The sequence below is a fragment of the Somniosus microcephalus genome, chromosome 14, assembly GCF_052327205.1.
Source record: "Somniosus microcephalus isolate GS21.2 chromosome 14, FLI_Smic_1.0, whole genome shotgun sequence".
Lineage (NCBI taxonomy): Eukaryota > Metazoa > Chordata > Chondrichthyes > Squaliformes > Somniosidae > Somniosus > Somniosus microcephalus.
This window is the reverse complement of record NC_141000.1, coordinates 84,093,381-84,119,097: the sequence shown is the minus strand read 5'-3', so window position 1 is coordinate 84,119,097 and position 25,717 is coordinate 84,093,381. Positions and strand designations below refer to the sequence as shown.

Below are 25,717 nucleotides of genomic sequence, written 5' to 3'. Positions count from 1 at the left end.
TCTTCCACGGGCCATCTCGCCAAGAACTGCAAGGTAGATGCAAAATGCACAGAATGTGAAAGTGATCGGCACATTTCAGCACTACACCCAGGCCCAGCTCCTTGGAAGTCAGAGACGCCTCCTCCCGCTTCAGAGCACGGTGGGGAGAGAGAGAGGGAGCTGCTGGTTCGGAGATTACATCCAGGTGCACCGAGGTGTGTGGAGAAGGAGTGAGCGCAAGAGCATGCTCCAAGATATGCCTCGTTAATGTGTACCCCGTAGGACGTCGCACACTAGAGAACAAGCCATCTCGGGTGAACACACTCAAGACTTCCATCTTGGAGAATGGTCGCCCAAGCTACCTTACCCCATGCAGTAGACAGATCCGCGTGGTGTTTGACTCCAGTGCACCATATCAGGGTGTCTCTCTCAACGACGTACTCCTCACAGGGCCCGATCTTAACAGCCTCTTTGGAGTGCTCATGAGATTCAGGAAAGAGCCCGTCGCCATCACTGCCGATATCCAGCACATGTTTCATTGCTTCGTGGTGAGAGAAGACCACAGAGACTTCCTCCGCTTCCTGTGGTATCGGGACAATGACCCTAATAGAGACATTGTGGACTACAGAATGCGTGTCCAATGCGTGTTCATGTCTTTGGGAATAGCCCATCCCCTGCTGTCGCCATATACGGACTGAGGAGGGCTGCCAAGGAAGAAGACGACGACTTTGGCAGTGATGTGAGAGGGTTCATCGAACGAGAGTTCTATGTCAACGACGCACTGAAGTCGTTCCCGACCGAAGCAGAGGCCATCGGTACCCTCGGACGAGCCCAGGAACTACTTGCACTATCCAACCTCAGGCTGCATAAGATAGCCTCTAACAGACCAGCAGTGATGGAGGCATTCCCCCCTGAAGATCGTGCTAAGGATGTCAAGGACCTAGACCTCTTCACTGATGACCTCCCCCTACAGCGTAGCCTAGGGGTGTCGTGGAACATAGCAACAGACACGTTCACGTTCCAAGTCCTAGATGCCAAGAAACCCTTCACACGTAGAGGAGTGCTCTCTACAGTCAACAGCCTGTACGACCCTCTCGGCTTCTTAGCCCCTGTCACCATACAAGGCAGGCTGCTCCTCCGGGAACTCTCCACACGCGCTGAAGAGTGGGATTCACCTCTCCCTGAAGAGATGGAAGCAGAGTGGGACAGATGGAGAGACTCACTCCAAGACTTACAGGCGATCCGAATACCTCGCTGCTATTCGTCTTTCTCTCCCTTAAATGCCCAATTCAAAGAGCTTTGTGTCTTTGCAGACGCATCCGCTAAGGCCGTTGCAAGTGTGGCTTATCTGAAGGTCACCACTCAAGAAGGACAAAGCAAAATCGGCTTCGTCTTTGATAGAGGCAAGTTGGCGCCCCAGCCAGACCTCACCATACCCAGGTTGGAACTGTGCGTAGCAGAACGCAACCTACCCCCTCACAGCAGTCTACGGAAGCTGCATCCTATCATCGACACCGACGGACCGTCTCCGAGGTGGTTCTTCTTTTGTCGCCAGAGGACTCCAGTGACAAGTAAGAGTTCGGACTATGTGGAGTCGTTAACGACCCCAGACGGGGAGTGTTCTGGACCAATGAACATTTTATGTGTGCAGATAGCGCCCTCTGGTGGTGGTTATTGTGTTAACAGTTTGTATGCTGGAAAGGTCATCTGATCTTTCTTCCTGTGTGAGGTCATTTGACCTTTGTTCCTTTCTTCCTGTTGACCCCAGGAAGCAGTTTTGCTAGGAAGAACCTGACTTGAGTCATGGAGAATCTGCCATGAGAGGTTCCATTCACAATCTAATGTAATCTGATTTCATATGTTAGGCCAAGCGCAATATCTGTGAGTATCTTTGTTCCTTAGCATAATAGCAACGTTGTCAGAGTAATATTTTGATAATACTATGTTTATAAAAGGTTAATATTTGATAGTTATAGAAGTTAGTCCAAATGTTAGTTATACAATTTGTCTATTCTACTGTTGTAAATATGTTTATATCTTATGTAATATCGAATGTATAGTACTCAGTTTATGTACAAAACATACTTTGTCTTTGTTTACAGTTTCACAAATTTGTTCAAGTAAAGCTTCAAAACAGCAACCGGCTTCAGAAGAATTATTTTTGAATAAGTGTTTAACTTGCTGGATAACTAGATAGGAGCACGTTTAGCGCGGCCAGTACATGCGTAGTTCCGTAAGGTAATCAGCATTGCTCTCATTTTTATGCTGATTTCTCCTGTGGAATTTAAATCTTTCTGCTATCAGCAGCGGTGTAGGATTTAGGTGTTCCTGTAGGATAGTAACAATTTCGTTAAAACTCTTCGCCTTAGGTTTGGCTGGAGTAATCAGGCCCTGCAATAGGCCGTACGTTCTTGCGCCCATTAAATTTAGCAATACCGATGCCTTTTTCTCATCGGCTATTTCGTTTGCCTCGCAATATACCTCGACTCTTTCCACATACGTGGTCCAGTCTTCTATTGCATTATCGAAGGCAGTGATATCGCCAGTCTTTGGCATCTTGAAAATCTAAGATGGCGCCTCCCGTGCTTTTCCTTCGTCCCCGATGGATCAAAATGGCGCCTCCCGCGCTTTTCCTTCTTCCCCGCCGAGTTAAGATGGCGCCTCCCGCCGCTGCCGCTGCTCTCCGCGGTATTTTTACTTTTAACCATTCCCGTCGTGGAGTGGACCCTCTGGGACACTTCCCTCCCTCTTCTTAGGTCCGAACGCTGCCCGGCTGCGAAGCACCGGCCGCGCCCTGTGTGCTCCACCCTCTTTTTTTCTCTTTGCTTCCCGACTCGCTGCCCAGCCCCGTTGCAGAGCCACCCGATCGAGCTCTAGCCCGCCGCAGCCCAGGAAGGATCAGTGCACTACCTGCCACCAGCCCGATTAGCTGGGAAACCACAGAAGGAGAACCAAGCCTGGCTCTTGACAGTCTCTCCTGCAAGTTTTCAATCCGATGATTTGGAGGGCGGTTGCCCACGGTCGACGCCCGTTTCTCGAGTTTCTTGGATTATTTATTTATTTATTTATTTATTTATTTATTTCTTCTGGCTTCGACCTTCAATAACGTCGTCTGAGGTGCTGCCGAGTTGCAGGTAAGTTCGTTTCTTACTCGTCACCAGTATTATATCCGTGTGTTAATGGAGACACGGAATGCAGGAGTTGGTTTAACAAGTCTTTACTGAATGGAGACAACCTGGAAACTAAAAAAACAGAAGCCGGCTAGGGCCTTTTATACAGGGGTGGTTACTGCAGTCTGAGACCAGTTATTCCCTTAAAGGGACATACACAACAGGGATAACTGTTATAATGCTTTTTAATAGGGAGGAAGAAAGTATAGAAAAGGAGGGAAAGACTCGAATTTCTACTATATGGAATTGTGAGTAAGTTGGTGTTTTGGGTTGGATAAAGACCTATTGGGTTTTTTTGTGACATCCCGATAGTTTGCTAGACAAGAATTTGGAAGAAGTTAGTGTGTCAATTTTCATCTCTACATGGGACTAATTGGTTATTAGAAAAGATTTCCAAATAAGGGTGCTACTGTAGCAATAATTTACAGCAACAGTTTACATTTCTGTCATGCTATTAGTACAAAGAGAGGTCCACGTGATTTACAGGGCAGTAGATAGTAAGTGGGGAGGGGAGGGGAAGGGCAGAGGATTAGGAAGGGGCAAAGGCACAGTCAAAAAGGAACTTGTGGTTTTTGAAAGTAAGGAGGGAGATGACAAGGCAGAGATGCTAAGGAAGGGAGTTCCAGAGAATGGGGGCAAGGTGGGTAAAGCAACAGCTGTCAGTGGTAGAGTGGGGAGTAAACAAGCCAATATTGAAGGAATGGAGAGCGCATAAAAGAACATTGGGTTGGAGGTGATCAGAGGTAAGGAGGGGCAAGACCATGGAGGGATTTGAAGGTGAGGACAAGAATCTCAAAGCAAATTCTCCTGGACACAGGAAGCCAGGGAACTTGGCAAGGACAAGAGTGATGTGGTTATGGCCTTTGTGCAGGTGAGAATATTGGCTGCAGCGTTATGGATGACTTGTAATTTATTGATGGGAAGAGAGCAGTTTTTTTGAGGAGGGAATTGATGATACCAATTTTAAAAGATGTACAGACAGAGCTGGAATTTAGGGACAGGTTTGTGTCAGTAAAAAGGGGAAGTTGGTGTCTGGAGTAGGGACAGAAGAGAGTCAAAGGGACAGGTAGTGGCTTCATTAATTAGATACAACAACAACTTGTATTTATATAGTGCCTTTAACATGGTAAAAATGTCCCACGGTGCTTCACAGGAGTGTTATAAGAAATTTGACACTGAGCCATTAAAGGAGAAATTAGGGCAGATGACCAAAAGCTTGGTCAAAGTAGGTTTTAAAGAACGTCGTAAAGGAGGAAAGAGGCGGAGAGGTTTAGGCAGGAAATTCCAGAGCTTAGGGCCTAGGCAACAGAAGACGCAGCCACCAATGACTAAGCGATTATAATCAGGGATGCTCAAGAGGGCAGAATTAGAGGAGCACAGATATCTCGGTGGGAGGAGATTATTAGAGGTATGGAGGGGCGAAGCCATGGAAGAATTTGAAAACAAGGATGAGAATTTTGAAATCGAGGCATTGCTTAACCGGGAGCCAATGTAGGTCAGCGAGCACAGGGGTGATGGGTGAACGGGACTTGGTGCGAGTTAGGACATGGGCAGCCGAGTTTTGGGTGACCTAAAGAGACCGGGAAATTAATGGTGGGAAATATGGAGATGGCAAAAACACTGAATGAATATTTTGTATCAGTCTTTACAGTAGAAGACACTAAGAATATCCCAACACTGGACAAACAGGGGGCTATAGGGGGGGAGGAGCTAAACACGATCAAAATCACTAAGGAAGAGGTACTCGGTAAAATAATGGGACTCAAGGCAGATAAATCACCTGGACCTGATGGCTTACATCCTAGGGTCTTGAGGGAAGTGGCGGTAGGGATTGTGGATGCATTGGTAATAATTTTCCAAAACTCCCTGGACTCAGCAAAGGTCCCGGCAGACTGGAAAACTGCTAATGTAATGCCTTTATTTAAAAAGGGCAGTAGACAGAAGGCTGGAAACTATAGACCGGTTAGCCTAACATCTGTGGTAGGTAAAATATTGGAGTCCATTATTAAGGAGACAGTAACAGGACATTTGGATAATCATAATTTAATAGGACAAAATCAGCATGGTTTTATGAAGGGGAAGTCATGTTTGACAAATTTGCTGGAGTTCTTTGAGGAAGTAACATATAGGGTGGATAAAGGGGGACCAGTGGACGTAGTGTATTTAGACTTCCAAAAGGCATTTGACAAGGTGCCACACAAAAGATTATTGCTTAAGATAAAAAATCACGGGATTGGGGGTAATATTCTGGCATGGATAGAGGATTGGCTATCTAACAGAAGGCAGAGAGTTGGGATAAATGGTTCATTCTCAGACTGGCAATCAGTAAGTAGTGGTGTTCCACAGGGGTCAGTGCTGGGTCCCCAAGTCTTTACAATCTATATTAACGATTTGGAGGAGGGGACCGAGTGTAACATATCCAAGTTTGCAGATGATACTAAGATGGGAGGGAAAGTAGTGAGTGAGGAGGACATTAAAAAACCCGCAAGGGGACATAGGCTAAGTAAGTGGGCAGAGATTTGGCAGATGGAATACAATACTGGAAAGTGTGAGGTTATGCACTTTGGCAGGAAAAATCGTAGAGCAAGTTATTATCTTAATGGCAAGAAACTGGAAAGTACTGAAGTACAAAGGGATCTGGGGGTCCTGGTGCACGAAACTCAAAAGGTTAGTATGCAGGTGCAGCAAGTGATTAAGAAGGCCAATGGAATGTTGGCTTTCATTGCTAGGGGGATAGAATATAAAAATAGGGAGGTATTGCTTCAGTTGTACAAGGTATTGGTGAGACCGCACCTGGAATACTGCATACAGTTTTGGTGTCCATACTTAAGAAAAGACATACTTGCTTTCGAGTCAGTACAAAGAAGGTTCACTCGGTTAATCCCGGGGATGAGGGGATGGACATATGAGGAGAGGTTGAGTAGATTGGGACTCTACTCATTGGAGTGCAGAAGAATGAGAGGCGATCTTATTGAAACATATAAGATTGTGAAGGGGTTGGATCGGGTGGATGTGGGGAGGATGTTCCCGATGATGGGTGAAACTAGAACTAGGGGGCATAGTCTTAGAATAAGGGGCTGCTCTTTCAAAACTGAGATGAGGAGGAACTACTTCACTCAGAGGGTGGTAGGTCCATGGAATATGCTGCCCCAAAAAGCTGTAGAAGCTACATCATTACATAAATTTAAAACAGAAATAGACAGTTTCCTAGAAGTAAAGGGTTGTGGGGAGCGGGCAGGAATTTGGACATGAGTCTAGGTTCGGATCGGTCATGGCCCTGTGGGTAGCGGAGCGGGCCCAGGGGCCATGTAGCCTGATCCTGCTCCTATTTCGTGTGTCTAATTCTGTTAGATTCAGGAGATGGTTCTGTGATAGTAGATTGATGGTTAGGATCAGATCAACCATGATCTTATTGAATGGCGGAGCAGGCTCGAGGGGCCGATTGGCCTACTCCTGCTCCTATTTCTTATGTTCTTATGTGGGAGGCCAGCTAGGAGTATGTTGGAATAGTCAAGTCTAGAGGTAACAAAGGCATGAATGAGGGTTTCACCACCTCCAACGCAAGTATATCCTTAGATAAGGAGACCAAAACTCTGCACAGTACTCCAGGTGTGGTCTCACCAATGCCCTGTATAATTGTAGCAAAACTTCCTTACTCTTATACTCCAACCCCCTTGCAATAAAGGCCAACATGTCATTTGTCTTCCTTATTGCTTGCTGTACCTGCATGCTAGCTTTCTGTGTTTCTTGCATGAGGACACCCAAATCTCTCTGAACACCAACATTTGAAAGTTTCTCACCATTTAAAAAATATTCTGTTTTTCTATTCTTCCTACCAAAGTGAATAACCTCACATTTCCCTACATTATACTCCATCTGCCACCTTACTGCCCACTCACTCAGTCTATCTATATCCCTTTGCAGACTCTTTGTGTTCTCCTCACAGCTTACTGTCCCACCTAACTTTGTATCATCAGCAAACTTGGATACATTACACTCAGTCCCTTCACCTAGGTCATTAATATAGATTGTAAATAGCTGAGGCCCCAGCACTGATCCTTGCAGGACCCCACCAGTTACAGCCTGCCAACCTGAAAAAGACCTGTTTATCCCTACTCTATTTTCTATCCGTTAACCAATCCTCTGTCCATGCTCCTATATAACCCCAACCCCATGAGCCCTTATCTTGTGTAATAACCTTTTATGTGGCACCTTATCAAATGCCTTTTGGAAATCCAAATATACTACATCCACTGGTTTCCCCTTTATCTACCCTGCTAGTTACATCCTCAAAAAAACTCTAATAAATTTGTCAAACACGATTTCCCTTTCATAAAACCATGTTGACTCTGATTGTAGTCTGTAACTACAGGAATTGGTGTCTTTTGTGGAGTTTATATAGATTTTGTTTCTCACTTAATTCAGGTTCATGACTACAAAGAAGGCACACCTGCTGAGAAAACATACTACACTGAACTGTGGGATGTTGGTGGATCTGTGGGCAATGCCAGCAGTATTAAAAGCACTAGAGCTGTATTTTACAACTCTGTGAATGGTATGGAAGCTACTTTTGTGATTCAATATTTTTGACCATAATTATTCTGTGTAAACTTAGTCCTTTTTTAATCTGCATTATTTCTTCCATCAGCACAGAAATAGATAATTCAGCCCTTCAAGTTTGTGCTAGTGGTTTTTCTAAACTGAGCCTCTCTTGCTCCATACCGTTGAATATTCTTTCATGAGCAACTATCTACATCCCTTTTAAAAGAATTTATGGACTCTGCTTCACCAACCTGGAACTTGTACAGGTGCCAGCTGGACCAAAACATTGCCTTCGATACCATACAGAAAATACCATGCGTTACATTTCAGTCCTATTTTTGAAATCATATAGGTGATGGAACTACCTGTATTTCATATATTATCTTAATAAAGGGCCATTTATAACTAATTTTATGTATTTTGGATTTTAATCTGTCTTTAGATATTAGTTCAAGTCAGCATTGCTTTCTTTTGTCCTAAAATGCACCATGGACCATCCACAGACATACATGTTTTGAGATGCTCCCATCACACTCCAATCCCACACTTTGTTAGGCATAGACATTTCCACGTGACACTTTTTTTTTAATTGAAGAGAAAGAATGAAAGCAATTTCCTGCTGGTTTCTTCTGAACTTTAACTGATTTAAGAATTTCCTTAAGTAAAGAAAGAGAGAATTTATATTTACAGGAAACTTTCGTTTAACCGGAGGTTAAATGTCCGGAAAGCTCTATCTACCGGCAAAATTCAGGAGCCGTTTCCTATAAGTTTTTTTACTTCTCGTTGCTTTTTTTTTTCCAGTCAGACTCTGCAAGGTCTAGCTGAAGCTGTTGCTTAGCTACAGAGACGCTTTTAAGCTGCGGCCGACTGTTTTGAAGCTGTTGCTAAGCAACAGGGTTTGTTGCTAGATACGGAGCTCAAAAGCTCCGTATGTTTTAACATTAGCGCTGGTTTGTACGGCAGTTTTGATGGTACGGCACCAGCTCGGTCCCGTCAGTGCCGGATACCAGAAAGTTTCCTGTATTTAGCACATTATCACGTCCTCTGGCTGTTCCAAAGTGCTTCACATCCATAAATTACTTTATGAAGTAGCATTATAACTATGGTAGTACTAATCAATGGTTTTATTTCTATAATCTGGGTGGTATTTTTCTAAATATAAAATTTATATTTTCTGTTTCTTTTTTGTTTCCTTGTTCTTGTAGGTATAATATTAGTGCATGACTGTACTAACAAAAAATCATCCCAGAATCTGTATCGGTGGTCATTAGAAGCTTTAAATAAGGACTCCTCTCCTACTGGAGTCATAGTGACGAATGGGTAAGTTGTGTTTCTATTATATCTTTTTCATTCTGTGTGCAGTAGCAATACACCTACTGGAATACCCTTTTGAAAACTTAAATGGAGAGGTTTATATATGAACTGTACTGCATTCAACTAAAATTTGATACACAACACAGGCAATAACCTTTAATAACTAGTTGATGATCTGTAGTGTTGCACATGGATAGGACTAAATTAAATTTTTCAGGTCAAGTAGAGTTAGAGGGGATATTGGAACCTTAGCGAGGGAAGGGGGGCGGGAGGTAGATAGGAATGGGAATGGAATGGAGTTGGGGGGGAAAGGAGGGAGGCAGGAGTAGAAGGAAGAGGTAGGGGTGGAGGTGGGAGAGGGACTGGGAAAGAAATAACGAGGAGGGGAGGAGTGGAGAGAAGAAGACTGTAGAGGGTAATGTTCAGGGGACTGGATCCCTGCCTGGGAAATCCTCTCTGTGCAAGGGGTGGGGATTGCCAATGACCAGAAAATCCAGACAGTGGGGAGAATGGTAAAGAAGGTGAATTCAGATCAGTGGGAGTAGGGCGATTGAGGCATGGGAGCCATTCATTTCGGGGAGGAGAATACCAGCGAGTGTGGGGTGGGTTACTGCTGAAAGGGTAAATGAAGTGCGGTAAGGATAACCTCTTGAGGGGGGACTGCAGCCAGTGTGGCTGGTGAAGGGAGGGATTATCAGCCAGTGTGGGTGGTGAAGGGGGGGATTTGTAGCCAGTGCGGGTGGTGAAGGGGGGGGCGGATTTGCAGCCAGTGCGGGTGGTGAAGGGGGGGGCGGATTTGCAGCCAGTGCGGGCGGTGAAGGGGGGGATTTGCAGCCAGTGCGGGTGGCGAAGGGGGGGATTTGCCGCCAGTGTGGGCGGTGAAGGGGGGGGATTTGCCGCCAGTGCGGGTGGTGAAGGGGGGGATTTGTCGCCAGTGCGGGCGGTGAAGGGGGGTATTTGTTGCCAGTGCCGGCGGTGAAGGGGGAGATTTGCCGGCGGTGAAGGGGGGGATTTGCCGCCAGTGCGGGCGGTGAAGGGGGGGATTTGCCGCCAGTGCGGGTGGTGAAGGGGGGGGGGATTTGCCGCCAGTGCGGGTGGTGAAGGGGGGGGATTTGCCGCCAGTGCGGGTGGTGAAGGGGGGGATTTGCCGCCAGTGCGGGTGGTGAAGGGGGGGATTTGCCGCCAGTGCGGGTGGTGAAGGGGGGGATTTGCCGCCAGTGCTCAGTGTAGTTGGTGAAGGGGGGATTTGCCGCCAGTGAGTGGTGAAGGGGGGGGGGGATTTGCCGCCAGTGCGGGTGGTGAAGGGGGGATTTGCCGCCAGTGCGGGTGGTGAAGGGGGGATTTGCCGCCAGTGCGGGTGGTGAAGGGGGGGGATTTGCCGCCAGTGCGGGTGGTGAAGGGGGGGATTTGCCGCTAGTGCCCAGTGCTGTTGGTGAAGGGGGGATTTGCTGCCAGTGAGTGGTGGTGAAGCGGGGGGGGGATTTGCCGCCAGTGCGGGTGGTGAAGGGGGGATTTGCCGCCAGTGCGGGTGGTGAAGGGGGGATTTGCCGCCAGTGCGGGTGGTGAAGGGGGGGATTTGCCGCCAGTGCGGGTGGTGAAGGGGGGGATTTGCCGCTAGTGCGGGTGGTGAAGGGGGGGATTTGCCGCTAGTGCCCAGTGCTGTTGGTGAAGGGGGGATTTGCTGCCAGTGAGTGGTGGTGAAGCAGGGGGGGGATTTGCCGCCAGTGCGGGTGGTGAAGGGGGGATTTGCTGCCAGTGGTGGGTTGAAATGGGAAATGCCGTGACCTGGTAGGTGAGATGCATCCAGTGGTGAACTAATGCAAATTTTAGCCAGTGGTGGGTGCAGGAAGAGTTGAGTGCAATCTACGACTTCTTTCACAATTCCTACTCTGCATCAAATCAGCATTTGATTTTTTAAATTGCAAGTGTGCATGGGTCATGCAGAAGTCAAAAGTCAACCTTTTTTTTAAAGGGACTATGATCGTGAGCAGTTTATAGATAACCAGATACCGTTGTTGGTCATTGGTACTAAGTTGGACCAAATTCATGAAACGAAAAGGAATGAGGTGTTGACGAGGACGGCATTCTTGGCGGAGGATTTCAATGCTGAGGAGATTAATCTGGTATGTGCTTTTTGTACCTCTGATTCAAGTTTACAAAAAGAAAATTTACTTCTGCTGGAGCAGGACCTCCTGTAGGAGTGAAGATAGATTAAGAAAATTATTCTAGTATATTAAGTTTATATTTGTTTAATAAAATCAGTGTAATTATTATACAAGGCAATTACTGCTCTTGGATAGACTGGGCCAGATTAGATCTCTAACATCGTGTCCAAGAAGACTGTAATGGGTTGGCTTGGTCTCCAGTTAAGAAATTGGAATGGGTCGTGCTCGGACAGTTTAGTGTTGAGATCAGGGTTAATTTGGATTTCTTGATAACTGCTTCCGTTACATGGGGGGAAAAAAAGACTTTTGAGTTTTAAAATGAGTTACTATCACAAATAGATTTAAAAAGCATTTATGTACAATATCATGTTTTTATTCATATTTTTCATTCAGCCAAGACCTGTCTTGTCCACTGCAGGGTAGTCACTTGGATAGTGTTCTGGACTAGGAACCCTGGTTGAATTTTACCCCTTTCCCAACTCTAGGACACGGAGGCCAACTTCAGAGCCTCCACTGCTGTCCCAGTCAAGTTGGGTCATTCATGATCTGTGTAACTCGGGACGACATCATGGAGCGCATTAGGACAGCCTTAACTGCAAGCAATTTTATATAAAGTGGATTTATAAGTCTGTTGAATTAATAGTTATATTAGTAGTGCAGTTACAACTTTTTTTTCAAAATGTCTCAAATAGTAAAGAACTATAACTAGTCCTCTAAGTGATCCCAAAGAAATTCAGTGTTATCAAAGTGAGAATTAGGAATATGATGTAAACCAATTATTTACATAAAGTTAAATAATTACTGTGGGATTGCTCTTTATTAATCCATTTTTCTACTACTTGTCCCAGGATTGTACCAATCCACGTTATTTGGCTGCAGGATCTTCCAATGCTGTGAAACTGAGCCGTTTTTTTGATAAAGTAGGTTTTTTTTTAACTTCTTACTGTAACTAACCTTGGAACGCCCCTCTACTAGATAAAAGACCAATGAATTAGAATTCTAAATGAGCAGGTATCATTTGCCAGCTGTCTCAATAAAATTATACCTACCACTTGGGAGGACTTAGCCTTGAGAATCTCATTTTATTGAACTGACATGATGGACATATTTCTGGTCATTTTTTAATGTTAATGTATGGACTATGTTACAACTGCATACAATCTTGTACACTGCTTGTACAAACTAGGTTCTGACGGCTTTTAGGGGCTGCTTAAATTTGTGCTTGCAATTGGCATTGCAGCCTGAATCTCTTGATCTACTCTGCTGGTAATGTAAAAAAAATAGAATATTGAAAAATCTCTACATGTAGAACTGGATGACAAGGATCTAGTTATCATTAACAAGTGCCATCTAGTGGCAACTTTTGCTGCTTCCATCTTTTAACAGCACTTAGAAGGTTTTATTAAGAAATATTTTGAGGTTTGTTGAAGACAAGTCTACAGAAGTTAAGAATTCCAAAACCTGTCGGAAGTGGAGTTGGCAAGGTTGCCACTTATCCATCACTGAAAGCCTTTTTTGAACTTGATTTGTTTTGGGGTGGGGTGGGGGTTAGATGGTGAAAATTTACTCCCTGATAGCCAGTCTTGTTGTATCTGTACTTGTTAATAATGAAATGTAAAACTGCACAATGGGTCCTCATATTTAGATTGTCAGGTTCTGATTGGATCTGCTGCAAGTAGCTAATATCATAGAAACATAGACATAGAAAATTAGGAGCAGGAGTAGGCCATTCGGCCCTTTGAGCCTGCTCCGCCATTCAATATGATCATGGCTGATCCTCTATCTCAATACCATATTCCCGCTCTCTTCCCCATACCCCTTGATGCCTTTTGTGTCTAGAAATCTATCTATCTCCTTCTTAAATATATTCAGTGACTTGGCCTCAACAGCCTTCTGTGGTAGAGAATTCCACAGGTTCACCACCCTCTGAGTGAAGAAATTTCTCCTCATCTCAGTCCTAAATGTCCTACCCCGTATCCTTAGACTGTGACCCCTTGTTCTAGACCCCCCAGCCAGGGGAAACATCCTCCCTGCATCCAGTTTGTCTAGCCCTGTCAGAATTTTATACGTTTCAATGAGATCCCCTCTTATTTTTCTGAACTCTAGTGAATACAGGCCTAGTCAACCCAATCTCTCCTCATACGACAGTCCTGCCATCCCAGGAATCAGTCTGGTGAACATTCGCTGCACTCCCTCTATGGCAAGTATATCCTTTCTTGGGTAAGGAGACCAAAACTGCACACAATACTCCAGGTGTGGTCTCACCAAGGCCCTGTATAACTGTAGTAAGACATCCTTGCTCCTGTACTTAAATCCTCTTGCAGTGAAGGCCAACATACCATTTGCCTTCCTAACTGCTTGCTGCCCCTGCATGTTTGCTTTCAGTGACTGGTGTACAAGGACACCCAGGTCCCTCTGTACATCAACATTTCCCAATCTATCACCATTTAAATAATACTCTGCCTTTCTGTTTTTCCTACCGAAGTGGATAACTTCACATTTATCCACGTTATACTGCATCTGCCATGTATTTGCCCACTCACTCAACTTGTCTAAATCACCTTGAAGCCTCTTTGCATCCTCCTCACAACTCACAATCCCACCTAGTTTTGTGTCGTCAGCAAACTTGGAAATATTACATTTGGTTCCCTCATCCAATTCATCGATGTATATTGTAAATAGCTGGGGCCCAAGCACCGATCCCTGCGGTACTCCACTAGTCACCGCCTGCCGAAAAAGACCCATTTATTCCTACTCTCTGTTTCCTGTCTGTTAACCAATTTTCATTCAATGCCAGTATATTACCCCCAATCTCATATCCATGTTATTGTAAGAGAATCCATTGTTAAGTGTTTAATCGAGTTCCTGCAAAAAGTGTAAATAAGATATGCTTTTTTTATTGTAAGCTTTATGCATTTTTGGAATGTTATAGTGAATTCACTCTGTAATGGTATCATGCAACTTGCTCTTATTTGCAAAGCTGCTGTACCTCCGATCCTAATTCTTATCATCTTTTCCCTCCCCTCTTGACAACTGCTGTTGTAGAGTTCCATACGTAACAGAGGGCTGTAGAGTCTTGCCTAAGTGGCCATCCTTCAGGTGTGAGGCTGGACAGCGTGTTGCTGGATCATGCAAACACAGCTGATTGCACGCAATTATGTCAATTATGCACAGGCATAATGTTCCAGCAGGAGTCCTAGGATAGCACTCGGGCGTGGGAATCTTGGCTGATTTTTCTCTTTTGAGCCCAGAGTGCTGAGGTCCGTTGTAGCACTCCTACTGTCCTCCTGTCAGAAATGAGCTAATTTTAGAAAGAGGAGGAATTGAACTTGGGACCTTCTGGTCTGTAATGCTGTAGTTACATGTTGCCATTATCACTGAGTCCCTTGGGATCTTGATTCCTGACTTTCCATGTGCTCCATTTTATACTAATATTCCAGGTATTTATCATTCTGGCAAGTGATTTGTTATTATTCATGTCTGTTCAGAAACTACCATTTTCACTGCTTCTGAGACTTTGTTAAATTGCAATTGTAGAAATTTGTGGGATTTGTTGCAGCATGTTGCACTGGATCAAATCACTTGCTGGGTTCAACATCTTGCTGAAATGTAAAATATTTTTCTTCCTGGGAGAGACAGTACGATGAGGGTGAAGGTTTGTACAAGTAGTAAATAACTTAATTACATACTTCAAATAATCTGCTAAAACTCTCGCATGATGCTGCATCTTTTTTTGCTCAAGTGCTTGCAGCACATTTGGTGCTATCTGTATCTATCTCGCTGATAAATGTACTAATAATTGTTCTGTTTTGAGTTTTTAGGTAATAGAAAGGAGGTATTTTTTGCGTGATGGTAATCAGGTTTGTACATCTTTAAATTTATATTTTTCTCCCAAACCAGGCCCTACTTGCTTTGCTTCTCTCCAATCTAGTGGTTCAGATAAGTGAATAATTCAAGCATTTGAAATACGTGCATTTGAAGATCAATGGGCACCAATCTCGGGATCAAACCAATCTCTGTTCAGACGCAGCATGGTTTGTTTCCGGGCGCAGCTCCAGCAATCTACCTCCGCTTCAGAATAGCATCCCCTGCTGGGTCACTTTGGCTCACTTGGTAGCCTGTGTGTCAGAAGATTGTTGGCTGAAGGCACACTCCAGGACTTAAGCACATAACCTAGGCTGATATTTCAGTGTAGTACAGGAAACTTTGTTATATCCAGCACCGACGGGACCGAGCTGTTGCCGATCTATCAAAACTGCCGGACATACAAAGTTAATGTTGAAGCATACGGAGGTTTTCATCTCCGTATCTGACAACAAACACTGTTGTTTAGCAACAGCTTGTAAACAGTCGGCCCGTACCTTGGAAGCGTCTCTGTCGCTTAGCAACAGCTTCAGAGAGACTTTCCAGAGCCTGACTGTTGAAAACAAAGCCACGAGAAGAAAAAAAACTTAACAAAACGGCTCCTGATTTCTGCCGGTAGATCGAGGTTTCCGGACATACAACCTCCGGATAAACCAAAGTTTCCTGTACTCAATGAGAGCTGCATTGTTAGAGGTACCTTCTTTCAGATGAGACATGAATCCAAGCCTGCCTGTTCAGGTGGATTGAAAGATCCTTTTTTCATTTAGCAAGGAAGAGTGCCTGCTTGTTGATATATATGATTTTGCTAGTGTCCTACTTGGAGGGACAAATAATGGGATGTAGGGCATCCTCTCCCTGGGTAATCGCGGGCAGATGCTTGCGAGGCACCTAGCGTGCCCCAATGCAGCCGGCCAGAGCTATGGGTACTGGGAACCTGCGTAGAAGCTACAGGCGTGGTTCATTAGGCCTCGGGAAAATAAATTGAGGGCTTCCTCATAATGTGATTGGAACACCTTGATATTTTCCTTGGGTTTAGTCACATTGACCACTGTGAACCGACCTCAATTCCCTATGAACCAGAATGTGCCTTCACCTGCCCAGTATCTAGTTAAATGTAGCGAGATCTAGGTGTTGACCAGAAAACCTGGTCTTGCTGAATACAGCACTGCTGCAGATTAATTAAAAACACCATCAGACCGAGGCTTAAGTTTTAAACTACAAGACAAGTTTGTTGAGCATTAAACAATGAAAGAACGGTACTCAATAGTTCATTTACAGTGGTTTCTGTATTTCCTTTTATAATGCGACTGAAACACCTGAGCCTAAGAAAAAAAAATGCCTATTTCCTTCTCTAGTGATGGTCTTCCTTTCCGCTCCTGCTCTGCTGCTGCTCCACCTTCCTACCCCTCCCCCTCCCCCAGGAGGCAAAACTGCCAATGCTCCACAGTCGGCCAGTAAACCTTTCCTGACATTTCAATGCCCATCCCGCTGGTGCTTCCGGTTCATCGTCAACAATGCTCCTTGACCTATCAGACAAGTTCAGCTTGTTCTTGCACAGATGCACAAAGTGCCTGAACAGTGGCAGTGCTGCACCGGGGCTGAATTATTGGCCCCAGAGTTACTAACAGAGAAAAATCTTTCTTTGCCAAAATATGTGATTGCTTGAAGCAGAAGCTTCTGTATCACTGAATGTTTCCACTTACAGCCCTAGCACATCTTTGTGATCATGTCAAAGTAAGGCAAGTTTTGATAATTGGAAACGGAATTCGGACTGCACAGATACAGGGAGAATGCGGCAACTGTAACTTGTTATTTAAAAAAATATATATATATATTTTTGCAGATTCCTGTTTTCGTGGACCGAAAACGATTTGGAACAGCAGGTGCATTGAAGATTCTTCATTATGATTAAGCAGAATTGCCAGTGGCTCATGCATTGTAGAGGCAAAAGGCTTCTGCTCAACTCTCAACATCACACAGTGATTGCAGTTAAATATTTTGAGAATTTCTTTGAAGAAACGGTTTACAGCTTTTGGTTTTTTTAAATTGAGTAGTACGAGGATATTTGAAACATTGATCTTTTGAGAAGATCAGTGAGCTATTTTGCATTATCAGGATTCTTGGTTTCCCCCCTCAAAAGATGCATGTTTCAAATATCCTCTCCAATCTGTAAATTACACCTGTTCATGTGAAAAGTGTATATTCCATATGGTGAGAACTTTTTAAGGAACCAAATGAAAAGCAATATGAAATGATATGCAGTATAGAACTTGTATTCAAATAAGATTGAGCTGTGAGAGCTTTTAGGCAGTTGTACAAATCTGAAGATGCACACAACTTTAACTTTTTCAGTAAATGTTCTAATCCCTTTCATATGTAACTGTCTTCTATTTCATTTGCAAACCTTTTATTAATGTGTATCTGAAGTATCTGCCAGAGCCTGTTGCTATATTTATCCAGAATCGCCTAGAGACCTCTTCAGTCATTATTCCCAGGGACCAGTGACACTCAAAATATATGTTCCTCAGGTGTTTGTAGGCTGAGAAAGGGGATAAACATTTATTAGAGAAGTGCCAGAGGCATTTTAGATCTCTAATAAGCAACCACAGCTTTTTAGAGTGCTGGATTCAACACTCTTTGAAGCATGCTGTATGTAAACATGTGCACAAATATAGTTTTAAATCTTGCCTTGGGCAATAGACAATCTGCCTTCTTGGGAAGGCTTCCACCATAATACCAGAGCACAGCATCATCTGAAGTAATTGCTATTCCTGAGGAGCAGAGAAGCTTCAAAATTATGTTTGCCAGGTGCCGGTGTTTTAAACTGCCAGTAGGTTAGCATCTGTTCCATAATTTTGAAAGTTTCTGAAGCAAAAAGACAAAAACCACATATCTAATGAATTTCTTTTACCCTTGAGTTCCTTGTATTTGCAACTGTTTTACCCAACTGCCATACTTCCACTCTTGCCTGAAGGTGATATTGTTTGGACTATGGGCATCACCACAATCGCCATCAGAGCTGTATTTAAGAGCATGGTACTTTTGAAGGGCAAGGCTGGTCCTTACAACATTATTTTATTTTGTTTGTTTCTTTCCCAACACCACCTCCAGTTGCTGTAAAGCACTCCGTCTATTCCTGTGACTAAAACTGGTGGATACGTAGGTTTGACCATTTAGTTTTGTTTTACTTTGCTGATGTTTTATGTTAGACATTGGATAATTAAAGCTACCAGAACTCCATAATAGCTTGTAATGGTTCCTTGAATACAGAAGTAAGTAATATTTAGGCACCTATGTTTCAAAGGCTTATACTAGTACTGTATTTCTAATTGTAGGTTTAATGGGGAGCCTTGTGTCTGCTGTAGTTATACAAACTATTGTGCTGCTTTAATTGTTGACTTCATACAATTTCTAAAGTTTCTCCTAATAGGTTTTTGTTGTAAAACCAGACATAAATGTATATTATGAATATGTTTACAATACCTCTAGAAATTACTTTGAATGCATAAGGTGAAGAATTGGGACTTAATTCATTTCTAAAGCTGGAGTATGATTTGCATTCAGGATTTAGAAAAATAAATTAATACAAAAGTTCAAAATTAAATCAACATTTTTCATGTTTTTGTAACAGTCCATTGTAAGAAAATTATTTATTAAATATTGTTCAGTAATGCACATTCTGTAGTTCTATATTTAAACATTGAAAATCCTAGATGCTGACTCAATTATGTATATTTTTGAAAGTTTTGAAACAAAGTAAATTTATTGGAGGAATTAATAGTGTGTGTGTGTGTCAGGATATGTAGATGCAGCCCCAACCTCCGAAGAACACCCTTTACTGCGCCAGCATGATCTTTTCTTCCATTCCCACACCAGCTATCCTTAGGCCTTCTGAGTGACATTGCCAACTAGTGCCAAATTAGGGATAGTTTTGTGCTCACAAGGAACTGGATTGAGAGTGATCAAACTCATTTCACATAGGATCTTTACAACCGGCTGTGTCAAGTAGGCTGTGGACAATCTACCACTGAAAAAAAAGAAAGGAAGATCCTCTTTTATACAAATATTGTAACGTACCCTATTATTCTTAAACCAAATTCTACATATATATGTATATCTCATGTCAATTTGATCATTCCCAGAATGTTTCAGGGTATGGATGACCTTCAAGAGTTAGCAAGGAATGGTGAATAAGGGGTCAAAGGTCTTTCAGATAAGTGAGTAGCCTATATCACAAACAAACATGACTGATCAACAGATTAGTTTTTTTCCAGTTTTCCTAACTAAACTGAAAAACAACTCATCACACCATAATGAATCATCAAGGATGGGTGTGAGTGACTAGAGTTTTATAAAGATCTTAAGCTCTCCTTCACAATTCGTAGAGACAGACAAGAATGAAAGAATCAACGATGGTTACGTCTCCACCTAGAGAGAAAGCAGGTAATATTGTTTATTTCTCTGTGTGACTATTGCTTACACATTGTGTCAAGACTTGGTCGATCTCAATAAAGATTACTTGCAACCAAAAAATGCTATGAAGCCTAAGAACCTTACAATGTGAAGCTCTTTTAAATTGCTCAAATGTACTGTCAGTTTAAATTATTTATACATTCCTACAGAAGAGTGTTAAATTAATACACCTTGTTTCTCCTCGTGCTCCTCCCCCCCCCCCCCCCCCCCCCCCAGCACAGCCTTATTTGTGAGCACCTGGGATGATGATTTTTAATCATGTTCACATTAACGGTTGAAAGAGCATTGTTAATAGAAGCATGAAATGACTGTTCAAACAGCATCATCCTATTTATTTTTGTTCAACTTGGTATTCTCAGAGGAATGAGAACAAAACAGCTGCAAAACACTGGTTCCTCTGTTTCTCAAACATAAGTCAAATTTATTAAACCAGACCATTAACTAGATAAATTACAACAAAGTAATTTGTATTTTGCTATTTATAATGCACTGTAGATGCAAACCAGTATTGAGAAATTGGTTAGCCACTTTTCTGAAATTGGTTTTAACCAAAATTAATAGAAAACCATGAATGAAGGTCTGCTGGTGACTGGGTTGGGCTATGTTAAATAGTCTGAACCAGTTCTTAGGAAATTAGAGTGCCAGGAATAGGTAGCTCTGTGATTTCCAAACCACAGTATAAGCAGATCATAACTACAGATGGAAAGAGAGGCCAAGAATGTATGAGGCAACTTTGGAATCACCTAAAGGATGATCATTGTTGAGATCTCATTTGGGATCAGTCATGTTCCTCTATCCAAGGAAGAGTGCTATCTGCACATCTGGGAAAATTAAGTAAATAAATAAAGCTATTTAAAAGCCAGTAATACAAAATAATAGCTGGGACTGGTCCTGGAACTAACCTTAGAAAATGAACATACGGTGTCTCCATAAACCCCTCTCCTCTGCTCCCTCCAACCACACCAACGATGTGCAAGGAGACCATCTGTTCAGCTGCCTCTGCATCCTTCCCTTCCCTTTATTCACCAAGCCAAGGTTCCCCCCTGTCCTACCCATGAACTCGCGTCTTTCTTTAATTTCTCTTATCTCCCCTCATGCCCTTTCTGAGCTCATCTTGTCCATGAGTTGCACCTCCTGCTCTCTCACCTCTATTACCACTAAACTACTGACCATCCAACTTCCTTTCGTGGCCCTGATAGTAGCTTATATTGTAAATGGTTCCCTCTCCTCTGCCTCCCTTTAAAATCTTCCATCATCACCCCCCCTTCTCAAAAATCCCACCCTTGACCCCTCTATCCTACCATCTCCTCTCCAATCTCCCTTTCCTCTCGTCCTTGTCGCTTCCCAAATCTGTGAACCACGGTCACAGTCACAAATGCCATCCTCTATATGACTGACCATGGTGCACTATTCCTCTTCTTCTTGACTTGTCTGCAACCTTTGACACAATTGACCACACCATCCTCCAACACCTCTCCTCCGTTATCCAACTGAGTGAGTCTGCCCTCGCCTGGTTCTCTTAACTATCCAGTTGTAGCCAAAGAATCTCCTGCAATGTGTTCTTTTCCCGTCCCCCCACTGTTGCTTCTAGAGTACCCCAAGTATCTATGCTTGGCCCTCTCCTATTGCTCCTCTACATGATGCTCCTCGCCGACATCGTCCAAAGACCACACTTTTATTCACTGACCTAATATCTCTTTCTTTGGCTTGGTGTCAATCCTACTGGTAAAAATGCAGATGAAACTAGCTGGAAGATGTAAAAAGAAATCAAAGTTTCCAATAAACTCTCTAAACTCCAATATGCTTTTAAGATACCAACTTATGAAGGCCGAGCCAGCCAAACCAACATGCACTCATTTTATGTGGGTGTGCTGTATATGGGGGAGAAGGTTCACCAAAAGTAGTAAAATCTGACATGGGATCAGTTTGAATAAAATTCAAAAGTTTAATAAAGTCGTCACTAGTCAGCAGTCTGACCTCTTAAAAAAACGTAAGCATCTATTTTCCACAAAATGTAGCATGCTGCAACTCCGGCATGCTGACTTTGGTGCCTGATTTTACAATATGCAATCCCTGTCAGAAAGGTTTCATTGCTGCAAGGGGAGTTTCAAAAAATTTACCTCTTGTGTTTGGATGACCCCAAATGGGATTGAGTAGATCGGGCCTATGCTCTCTAGAGTTTAGAAGAATGAGAGGTGATCTCATTCAAACATACAAGATTCTGAGAGGTTGTTTCCCCTGGCTGGAGAGTCTAGAACTAGGGGGCATAGTCTCAGGCTAAGGGGTCGGCCATTTAAGACTGAACTGAGGAGGAATTTCTTCATTCAGAGGTTTGTGAATCTTTGGAATTCTCTACCACGAAGGGCTGTTGAATGGATGAAGGAGCTAATGGATGCTGAATTGTTGAGTATATTCAAAGCTGAGATAGATTTTTATACTCCAGGGGAATCGAGGGATATGGAGATCGGGCGGGAAAGTGGAATTGAGTTGAGGCAGCCATGATCTTATTGAATGGCGGAGCAGGCTCGAGGGGGCGTATGGCCTACTCCTGCTCCTAATTCTTATGTTCTTATGGCAAAGAGGTAATTGGAATCCCCATTTAATAGGGTTCCAGTATCCTGCTATTAGGTTAGCAAAATACTACGGATGCTGGAAATCTGAAATAACAACAGAAAACGCTGGAAAAACTCAGCAGGCCAGGGCAGCATCCGTGGAGAGAGAAACGGAGTTAATGTTTCAGGTTGATGACCCTTCGTCAGAACTGACAGTTCTGATGAAGGGTCATCGACCTGAAACATTAACTCTGTTTCTCTCTCCATGGATGCTGCCCTGGCCTACTGAGTTTTTCCAACGTTTTCTGTTGTTGTTCCTGCTATTAGGTGATTATTACTAAGTTTTTATTCTATTGCAAAAGGAATCATGGATTTCTTTATTTTGCATTCTATTCTGGGCAGGGGGGCAGAGAGCCTGGACTAGCTATCGGAGAGCCAGGAGCAACTGCAAGGCTGAGCCAACTAAAGTCAGGATCAAGGAGATCCGAGACCAACCACAGGACAGTAGTTGTGGGAGAATGGAGAGTGTCCAAAGCAGCTACAGGAATGAAAGTGCTGCAGGAGTACCTGCTGTAGCTGCAGTGAGGAACACCATAGTTTCGGTAGACATCATCTTATCCCCTTCAGAGTGATAGACAGTATCCTGGAGCAGATTTTAATTTTATCCCCCTCTACTGTAGAGGTTACGTTTGATTTGCTCACAATCCATAAATAGGTCTGTATTTGATTTTCTGGTATTCTAGGAGAAAGGTTTGTGCATTACCTACACTTAGCACAAAGGGATTTTCACTTTACAATAATAACTGCCATTTATATAATGCCTTTAACATAGAAAAAGATCCCAAAATGCTTCATAGAGGTGTAATTAAAAAATGGATGCTGAGCCAAGGAGATAGTGTGACCAAAAGCTTGGCCAAAGAAGTAGGTTTTAAAGAGTGTCTTAAAGAGAGAAAGGGAGATGAAGGTGGAAGGATTTAGGGAAGGAATTCCAGAGTGTGGAGCCAAGGTGGATGAAGGGACATTGGATAATAGTGGGCAAGGTGGGGGTATGCACAAGAGCCCACATTTGGAGGAATGGCGAGTTCGATGAGAGGGGTTGTCAGGAGGAGGTTACAGAAATCGGGAGGGGCAAAGCCATGAAGGGATTTAAACACAAGGATGAGAATTTAAAATTTGAGGAGCTGGGGGACCAGAAGCCAATGTAGCTCAGCGAGCACAGGGGTGATGTGTGAGATAGGATATATGCAGCAGAGGTTTGGATGAGCCAGAAGTTTACAGAGGGTGAAGGATGGCAATCCGGCCTCTAGAGCAATGAAATCATCAAATCTGGATGTGACAACGGCATGGATAAAGGTTTCAGCAGCAGATGGGCTGAGGTAGGGCCGGAGGAGAGTGATATACAGAGGGTAAAGTAGGCGATCTTTGTGATGGAGAGCATATGGGTCAGAAGCTCAGCTCAGGGTCATACAGAATGCTGGGGTAGTGAACAGTGGTTTAGCCTGAGACCATGGCCAGGGAGAGGGATGGTATTAGTGGCAAGGAGTTTGTGGTGGGAGCCTGTAATGAAATCTGTTTGTCTTGCCTGTATCTGTTTTGCACTCATGTATGTTACCCTCCCCCACACGGTGTATAGTTTCACTTCCTCTTTCCTGACTAACCTGGAAGGTTCCAGGTCTTGGCTCTTGGCTCCGCCCCTGACTTCTCTTACTTAAAGATCTCAGGATCTGTATGACTCATTCCTGTGAGCCAGTCGGTGTGTTGAGATGTTAGCTCTGATCTTAGTGGTTAAAAGCCAACTTGTTAAAGTCTATAACTTCTAGTTTTGTGGTTATTGAAGGCACATCAGAGCCTAAGACAATGGCTTTGGTCTTGCCAAAGTTTAGCTGGAGGAAATTGTTGTACATTGCCCCACCCCTGCTCTCTGCTTCTCACTGAGCTGCTAAATACTCTTCTCAAATTTGGTTTCCGACTTCCTGGACTTCTCTGGACATCAAGGCCACATTTCTGCACTAGACTACACTGGATTACACCATACAACTCAACTGCTGTATCTCTAATTACATAGGATTACATAGGATATACAGCACCAAAACAGGCCATGCCGGCATTTATGCTCCACTCGAGTCTCCTCCCGTCTTTCCTCATCTCAATCTATCAGCGTAACCCTCTATTCCTTTCTCCCTCATATGCTTGTCTAGCCTCTCCTTAAATGCATCGATACTATTCGCTTCAACCACTCCCTGTGGTAGCGAGTTCCACATTCTCACCACTCCTTGGGTAAAGAAGTTTCTTCTGAATTCCCTATTGGATTTCTTGGTGACTATCTTATATTGATGGCCTTTAGTTATGCTCTTCCCCACAAGTGGAAAAATTCTCTCTCTATCCACTCCATCAAAACCTTTCATAATTTTAAAGACCTCTATTAGGTTACCCCTCAGCCTTCCTTTTTCAAGAGAATTTTCAACAGAACCTTTCAACAGATTCTGCTGCTAAAAAATTTTAACTAACTTTTGTCAATCTTCCCCCATTGCGGCTGTTTCTCTGCTGAGCTGGGTCGTTCTACTGGTTTTTCAGCTTCGTTGGTTTTTGGCTAGCTGCTGTTGTTTCTCTGCTGAACTGGGTGACTCGTTCTACTGATTTTTCTGCTTTGTTGGTCACTGGCTAGTGGTTTTACATTTTCTCCTCTGCTTCTGATCTATGGTGACCTCCAACTTCGCGTCAACTTCGCCATCATCTTTCTGCACCGCAACTGATTCTCATTCCTACGACAATAACCCCCATCCTTCACTTCTCCCCTTCAAATAGCCTCTGGATTTCACTTGCCCGCTACACCTGTCTCTGAACTTGGACAACAGTTCGTCGATGCTCCGTGCCAACTCCATCCTACCTATATCAACTTTTTCCCTCTACGGGACCACTGGCTTTATCTCTGGACTCCCTACTATTGTCTCCAACCTATTCCCTGGTACTACCAGGAAATATATATCCCAATGTACGATAGCAAAATACTGCAGATGTTGGAAATCCGAAATAACAACAGAAAATGCTGGAAAAACTCAGCAGGTCAGGCAACATCCGTGGAGAGAAATTTGAGTTGACATTTCGGGTCGAACCCTTCTTCAAAACTGGAAAGAAAAGAAAATAGATCGAAGGCAGGGCTGCGATCGGAACAAAAGAAGTAAAAGAAACAAAAGAAGTAAAAGAGACAATAAAAGGTATTCGAAGCTAGACGAGATGGTAATAGGCTGAGATTAGGTGTGAAGTGTACTGGCAGGGCAAGAGCTAGCTGCCAGGTGTGGGAGAGAAATAAAAGGAAAGGGGGGGGGGAAAGAGTGGAAAAATTACAAGTGAAAATGTAATAGGGGCCGAGGTTATGATCTGAAATTGTTGAACTCGATATTGAGTCCGGAAGGCTGCAGAGTACCTAATTGGAAGATGAGGTGCTGTTCCTCGAGTTTAAATTGAGCTTCCGTGGAACAATACAAGAGGCCAAGGACGGTGAGGTCCGAGTGGGACTGGAGCGGTGAATTAAAATGACAGGCGACCGGAAGCTCGGGGCCACCCTTACGGACTGAACGGAGGTGTTCCGCAAAGCGGTCACCCAATCTGCATTTGGCCTCCCCAGTGTAGAGGAGACCGCATCATGAGCAGCGAATAC

The 25,717-nt window shown here is 43.6% G+C and overlaps 1 protein-coding gene across 1 annotated transcript in view; it reads left to right on the top strand.

The window, feature by feature from the left end:
• rabl3 (RAB, member of RAS oncogene family-like 3) overlaps positions 1-18,709 on the top strand; it is a 32,774-nt gene extending 14,065 nt beyond the window's left edge. The window contains exons 3-8 of the mRNA XM_086006837.1: positions 7,575-7,704; positions 8,897-9,011; positions 10,978-11,128; positions 12,019-12,090; positions 14,992-15,030; positions 16,878-18,709. Of these exons, the coding sequence (XP_085862963.1) occupies positions 7,575-7,704; positions 8,897-9,011; positions 10,978-11,128; positions 12,019-12,090; positions 14,992-15,030; positions 16,878-16,946 (576 nt within the window). The 3' untranslated portion in view covers positions 16,947-18,709. The remainder of the gene's footprint in view (positions 1-7,574; positions 7,705-8,896; positions 9,012-10,977; positions 11,129-12,018; positions 12,091-14,991; positions 15,031-16,877) is intronic.
• Positions 18,710-25,717: the final 7,008 nt, after the last annotated feature.